Genomic DNA, 7,568 nt, shown 5'->3' with positions numbered 1-7,568 from the left:
ACAAACTTCCATTTGGCATAGGTGTAATAATTATATTAATTTCATATCTAATTAAATGTACAGGAATTTTACCAGACGCATTAAAAACTAACTGTGGAAAATGTACGGATGCACAAAAATTGAAAATAGAAAAAATAATGAAATTTTTGATCAAGAACCGTTCTATTGACTTTGATCGTTTGACCGCCAAATACGACCCATCGGGAGAATACAAGAAAAAGCTCGAAAAATTCTCCGCTTAAAGGACTGCAGCTGCTGAACATTAATTATTTTCATTCTTTATGTTTTAAACATTTTCTATGCACTTCTCGTTATATTAAAACCAGTACTATGGCATTTAAATATTATTTAATTATATGATTTAAAAAATTTGATACAATAATATCTTCTGTTGTTTCTGTTGAAATAAATATAAATTATTTATCAAAAACTTGTCGTTATTTATGTTGTTACTAATTATTTTATGATATTTTAACGATATTAGTTGTGGCTTAACTGTTTAAGCAATCATGTTATTTCATTGAAATTAGAAGTATATCGAACACAAATTACTAGAATGAGCCCAAACCATTATTGTTAAAAATTGTATAGTGTAAAACGTTATTCGTGGTACACTTATAAAATAGGTATATCAAATTAAATTGATCATTATACAACCTACAGTTTTACTAATTTAAAATAGACCAGCAAATTACACTAAACTTTCTAGGTGTGCTAGTGTGCTGTTGCACCCCCGGGATTTTCTTATAGGTGGGACGAGGGTATGATTTTCCCAGAATAATATTTAGAATATAATACTATCATAGTATCATACATTTTATTATTATATAACAGGGGTGGTCATAGACTTTTTCGGCTCGCATCTTAAGGTAACATAAGACGTAAGTTAACGTAATAGCCAAGATGATGTAAGAAAAAAAAGGTCATATTATTTTATAATATATAATAATATTACTTTTTTTTTTTTACATCTCGGCTCTTCTATATTTATTAATATATTTGGTGGCTCGCGAGTCTCTTCTAGCTGGCCATCCCTGTTATATATATATATATATATATAAATATATAATTAGTATTTAATTACATTATTTTTTTATCTATGTAATGGAGAAATTATTTCTTTAACTATGCCTACTTGAACAATTTCGTAGTGAATCATAAGACTGTTGTAGTCTAATAACAGTCTATTTTTTTTCAATGTTTAGCTTAAGTACGTAATTTGATATTTTTTTGTAATTTACTTCACAAGCTACGGACATTGAATTTGCGCTTAACATTTTTTTCAACTATACTAATTTCGATTGTATAATCCTACTAATACTGATTGAAATACTGCAGCTTGTAGAATAATACTACAGTGGTCACTGGTCGCCGCTTATAACGATCACATCTGTCCGAGAGTATTTTGATCACTTTAACCGGAAATCATTATAAGCGGCGACTCGATAAATATCGAAAAAATAACCAAAATTTTTTTAAATACATATTTTATTTTGTACAAAACATTAAAACGACTGTGCAAAATATCAAATTATATTTTGTCATTAAAGACGCAAATAGCGTTTGAGATTTGGGGGGGGGGGGCTAATGGGGCCTTACTTTGATAATATTGAATATGCTTAAAACAAAATGTAGGAAATGTTTGGGAGGGCTATGGACATTTTTGGGGGGCTTAGCCCCTAAATCCCCCCCTACTATTTGCGCCTATGTTCGTCATCATTCATCACTTGAAAAACTGGTAAGTCCTTATCTACATCCAGCCACTCATTTAAGATTAAATTCAAACATATACGATATGAAGTACACTCATCACATGTCTAATTCATTAGATAAGATTAGGACGGCCGTTCGTAATCGTTTTTCTTTCTTTGTGTACATAAAAATAAGTAATTTTACCATAAATTTTATTTCTGACATGATTATTTCTGATCACTATAACCGAAAACCTGATCACAGTACGCGGCGAAAAATACACTGAAGATGGCTGTTTGTTCCGTTCCTGACATTTTTGATCACTAAAAGCGGCTGATTATTATAACCAGTGAACACTATAAGCGGCGACCACTGTAGTTCGTAATAAAGTCTGTTGATGTTATATTTCTGAACGACAATATTTACAATATTATAAAATCATTTAGATAATTTTTTACATTTTGTAATTCATTTTACGATGATTGTTGTACACATCCCGAACATTATTAATTACTACCTAGGTCTATATCATATATGCTAGATATTTTTGGCAAAACTAAGCTCCTCCTACCGTATTTATTTTTGTCAATAATAAGTTCATATCATTAATTATTTATTTAATAAGAATATCTGTTGATGAAAATGTTGATTATAATAATTACAAACACGAATGACCCCGCTAGGAAAGTCCTTGAGAAATTAGTGGCGCCTGACTTATTTCACATATAGGTAACCCAACTTATATGCTTAGAACTAGGCAAACACGTTATGAGCTCGACGACCATGATGCTTACAAGGATGGGAATTTACATCACATGGATTAGGGATGGTGTTTAGTTATGAGGTGCAACGATAATCATTAATCATATTCCACATAAAATCGGGGGCAAAATCCTCGTGGCGAACCTTTGACTATTGAAGTTCGAGCGTTCGGTGACGGACGACGGTGGACAGGAAGCGTCCATTCATTTATCTCGCCCAAAATATTACTAAGTATATATGTATAAATGTATAATGATATTATTGTGAAGAAAGTAATTTATATATAAAATTTACGTGAAACCTTGTTTTAAATTTTCAATTTTTAGCTATAAAAGTCGAACATTTTATACATTTTTACCTACAAAATAATTATTAAATTTTAAATTTGATATATTTTGTCAAAAATCAAACTTTAAATGCTTATAGAAAAAAATCATAGGTACCTATGGATTTTTAATATTTTTCAACTGCTATTTTAATAATAAATCAGCTGAGGCTATTAAATTTCCACGCTTTTTGACTCGACAGATAAAATTTTATATAAAATGGCATTATAACAGATCATGGTAATATACGCGCATAAAACGAGTTGTACATAATTATTATCTTCTACATTATACCTTTATAGGCTTTATATATATATATGTATTATACACGCTTTATTCTTATTGAAAAACTGGAATTTTGACGAAAAATCAGATTTTGATTTTTGGCGTATCTCATACAAAAATTACCGTACATGCAAGAACATTTCACTCAATGTTTATATTAGCACTTTATATACATCATATAGTTATCAAAATATTTTGACTTTTTTTGATCTATTTACGTCGTTTCAGTATCCAATTTTTTAATTTTTTTATATAAATGTCAATAAAATTTTATTTGTTGGGTCAAAAAGCTTGAACATTTAATACAAGACTCCTACATCCAATACATCCATTACATAGTAATTTCAATTTGCATGGATAGGCCTATGTGATTTGATGACTGATAGCAAGACAATCGATTACACCTATCGACTCTACACTTATTTACAGTTTTAACATCCAAAATCAGCGAACGAACGGGAGATGATCCTGGAGATTCAAATCTTGGAGTTCGTGACGGATTGCTATAGACGCTCAATCTTTTAAACTTTCCCTGCCAAAGTGGCAAGCTTTATCCCCAATTCACATCACTAATCCTTATCACAAATCCTAAACTTTTGACTTACAGCTGTTGCGACTTTTATTATTCAAACGACTCTTACTCCAAAATCACTATCAGTACCCACTCTCAGGTTTCAAACAGGCCACCGAGTTTCACTTAAAGCTATAGTATCTTGTATTTTAGCAATTTTGATTGCGATAGTATTTTAAAGAGGTCATTTTTCGATTTTCTCATTACCTAGTTTTTTAATACCACAGGAAAAACACCGACATTTAATTTTTTCTAACGCTTTGTTTATCATCAATCATTATAGAAACGAATAAAATGTAAAAATTACCTTATTCCCTCTATGTATATTATGTACAATTAATAGCTACTTATTAATGCATAATATTTATGATTCATAAATTTCCTTTTGTCCGCTCGGAATCGCTTTTTCATCGAATGCAATCATTGCATATATGCATTGCAATCAGTTACTGTAACAATACACTATTTTGTCGGAGGACCGGAGGGACGATTGACAAACTTCCACCACCGCTGATCTACTCCACACAATTGCACTTACAAATACAAGTTAAAATTTTTTATTTTCCTTTTTTTGTTAAATAATTACTAAAATATAGTTATTTGTTGTTTTGTATGTTATAGGTAACATGTCTATTGTCTATAGTATTAGCATCATGAAAAATCATAAGACAAAAATTAAAAAAGATGGGCAAGTGGATGTCGCTCTGCTGTACAGTATATCACAAGTGTCTAATCACTGGATGGTGTTAAATTTGAATTATAATAGAGAATGCAATTTATAAATTAATTTAAAATGTTTCCCGTTTTAAGATAAAGCACTTTTAAATTATTAATATTTTAAATTACAAAATAATAAAAACCACACATTAACAAAATTAATAGTAAATAACAATTGAATTAAACAATAAAATTAAATAAACATTAATTAAACAATAATATGATGAATCATAACTTAATACATTTTTAGAAAAAAATGGTACCTATACCGTTTTTGTTAAATACAATTATAATCAGAGACGAAAATGTCATTAATGAATGATTTATTTACCATGACATACAACTATGCAAGTCAAAATGTATAATAAATTAACAAAAAAAAATGTTTTACTCAACAAACAAATTTATTTATGGTATAATATATTATGACGAAATAGTTTTTGTAAAAAAATGTGTAATGTTACTTTTAAAGCGCTTTTTCATTACATGTTATTGCGGATATTAATTGAAAATGATTATCTTTTGAATAAACAGGAATATTAGGTAAATTGCTTTCGGGAAATTTCTATGACTATACAAATTAATATTTATAAACATAAAAATTAATTAGTTCAGTTCAAATGCCTGCGTTATTACTAAGGGAAATTTAAATAATTCTTAAATCTAATTATTACGATTCATTTTGTTGCCATATAATCTATAATTACAATCCTTTGCCATCGGTAGGTATAAGCAGTATACTACATTACTACCTATTATATATTTTACTTTTATAGTCAATCGGTTAATTAATTAATTTCACAATATCAACCAATATTAGAGCATATTTAAAATGTTTAATGTTCTGCAATTACTACTGCCATAATCTTCTTGCTCTATAACACGATAAATAATTTTGACATATTTGAACGAAATAAATATATATCATAATATTTTGTCTCCAACCCTTAAGTTACAATTAAATACGAATTTAGTTTAGTAGTTTATACAACTTGATTGTTATTTTCATATTAATTCTATGACATTGACCAATAATATAGCGTGATTTATATAAAACAAAAATAAAATGTTTATTTAAATGTATTTATGTACAATTCTATCGAAAAAATGTAAATGTTTATTTACAAAAATTACACGTTTGGAAAAAAATTAAAAGGTTATTATATTATGTTTGAAGCGTATTCTTACTAATTGTACAAAACAAATTACTAATTATAGTTATGTACAACATGTGTCTAGTTCTTTTCATTTAATATGACATACTAGGTACCTAATAATAGTAATAAATATGATACATATAATATAGTACCTTCATGGCTTCATTATAGATGTATTTTATAAATCATTTAATTATTCGAGTTCACATATTTTAACTTAATATTATTTATTATCTGTGTAACATCTATTACAATACGTATAAATGTATTTAAAACTTACAATGATGGAGTCCAGGGTCTGGAACATTTTGAATTTATCGGTACCGGTTCTCCAAAAATAAAATAACGATTCCGGTTCGGTTCTGGTTCTTTTATGAAAAAAAATAAAGGTACCGGTTCCAAATAATTTAGGTTCCGGTTCCAGATAATTTCGGTACCAAAAAGTATAATAATTTCAAACAGTCATCCAGAATGTGAGTATAATTGAGGTTAGGTTAGGTTAATTGAGGTATGAGAAATATTAGAAAACTCATAATATAGCATAGATACGTAGGCTATATACAAAACCGTAATACCTTTAAATATGATAAATAAAATAATTTTATTTTTGAACCTTAAAGTACCTTTTTAATTTAAAAATTCCAGTTCGGTTCCGGTACTTTATTATATTAAAATAAAGGTTTCGGTTCCATGTCCGGTTCCGGTTCTTAATATTTTAAAGGTTCCGGTTCCAGAACCGGTTCTTTTAGGTTCGGTTCCAGTCCCTGTGATGGACATGACGTTATTCAAACCCCGTATACCACTCCCACCCTAATCGAACTCTTTGTACGTTTTTTCTTTAGTCTGATCGCTGTGGGAATGGTATATAAGGCTATTTAGGTACCGTAGTTTGTTTAGTGTTCCCAGATATTTCCGATTTGACTAAAACTAATTATACCAGGATATTAATTATTCGTTAAAACGGACAAAAATGGTGCATCGTAACTTATTTGTGTTCTGATCGCGTCGTCGGTGTGCTTCACATTGGCTCAAGAAAAGTACTCAACTAAATACGAAAACTTTGACGTGGACAAGGTGTTAAACAACGACAGTCTTTTAACCAGCTACATAAATTGTTTGCTCGACGAGGAAAATTTTTCCGAGGAAGACCAAGCATTGAAGAGTAAGTCATAATAACAATTTATTAATGTATTATATTTTGTTTTTCTACGTTCAAGTACATTATACAATTAAAATTATAATACTATACTTCTGGGGTATACTAGCTAGTAGCTATAATAGTCTATACTCTAAAACAACTATTATATATTATAATATGTATCAAATAAATATCAAATAAATATCAACAAGCTTCCATTTGGCATAATTGATAATATGTGTTATAAACAGGGTTGGGATTTTATAGCACTTAAAATTGCATAAATATGCGCTATAATATGACCTTAACTTTCGCTAAATATGCGTTAAAAATATGCAATAAAAACAACAAAATATGAAAAAAAGAAATTTATTAAGTAATTACTTACAAATTTGAAATTATTATAGGTATTTACTTAAGTTAATTATCGCTAAATATGCGCTAAAAATATGCAAACAACAAAATATGAAAAAAAAAGCAAATTTATTAATTAATCAATAGGTGATATTATCACTTACAAATTAGAAATTATTAGGTATACGTATAGTTTAGTCACTCTGGTCAGAATCCTGAAGGTCTGTAAAAAATTTACCCAATTAATTATTTTCAAAAATTTTATATAAAAAGTAAGCCATTTAAAATGTTTACCTTGAGTGTTACATTGAATTATTAAATGCTTGGCCAGATTATCGAATTTGAATTTACGGCGGTTGTCTGCCAACAAAGTCTTGTACGTCGAAAATGAACGTTCGACGTCCACTGATACAATTGGTGCATATTTGAAATATACAATATCACTACATGTAAGTTCACCAAGTAATTCACCAATATTTGTATTTTCTTCGCCATCCAAGATATTTGAAATATGTTTTAATTTAGACAAACCACTATTTTTTTCTAAAACGTTTTTTAATTTGAAA

General features: G+C 28.6%; 3 protein-coding genes across 3 annotated transcripts in view; all 3 read left to right on the top strand.

The window, feature by feature from the left end:
• ORF3 (chemosensory protein-like) overlaps positions 1–430 on the top strand; it is a 1,006-nt gene extending 576 nt beyond the window's left edge. Inside the window, 1 exon segment of the mRNA NM_001134932.1 lies at positions 64–430. Within this exon segment, the coding sequence (NP_001128404.1) occupies positions 64–242 (179 nt within the window). The 3' untranslated portion in view covers positions 243–430.
• LOC100162269 (uncharacterized) overlaps positions 1–5,736 on the top strand; it is a gene marked incomplete at its 3' end in the record, with an annotated part of 25,050 nt that extends 19,314 nt beyond the window's left edge. The window contains 1 exon segment of the mRNA NM_001293525.1: positions 5,718–5,736.
• Positions 5,737–6,497: 761 nt separating this feature from the next.
• The window catches only part of LOC100573230 (ejaculatory bulb-specific protein 3-like), a gene marked incomplete at its 5' end in the record, with an annotated part of 2,741 nt that continues 1,670 nt past the window's right edge, over positions 6,498–7,568 (top strand). Inside the window, 2 exons of the mRNA XM_029486243.1 lie at positions 6,498–6,672; positions 7,375–7,451. Coding sequence (XP_029342103.1) covers positions 6,498–6,672; positions 7,375–7,451 — 252 coding nt within the window. The remainder of the gene's footprint in view (positions 6,673–7,374; positions 7,452–7,568) is intronic.

This window comes from Acyrthosiphon pisum, chromosome A1 (genome assembly GCF_005508785.2).
Source record: "Acyrthosiphon pisum isolate AL4f chromosome A1, pea_aphid_22Mar2018_4r6ur, whole genome shotgun sequence".
Classification (NCBI taxonomy): domain Eukaryota; kingdom Metazoa; phylum Arthropoda; class Insecta; order Hemiptera; family Aphididae; genus Acyrthosiphon; species Acyrthosiphon pisum.
The sequence above is the reverse complement of the archived record's forward strand: the minus strand, read 5'-3'. Positions and strand labels throughout refer to the sequence as shown.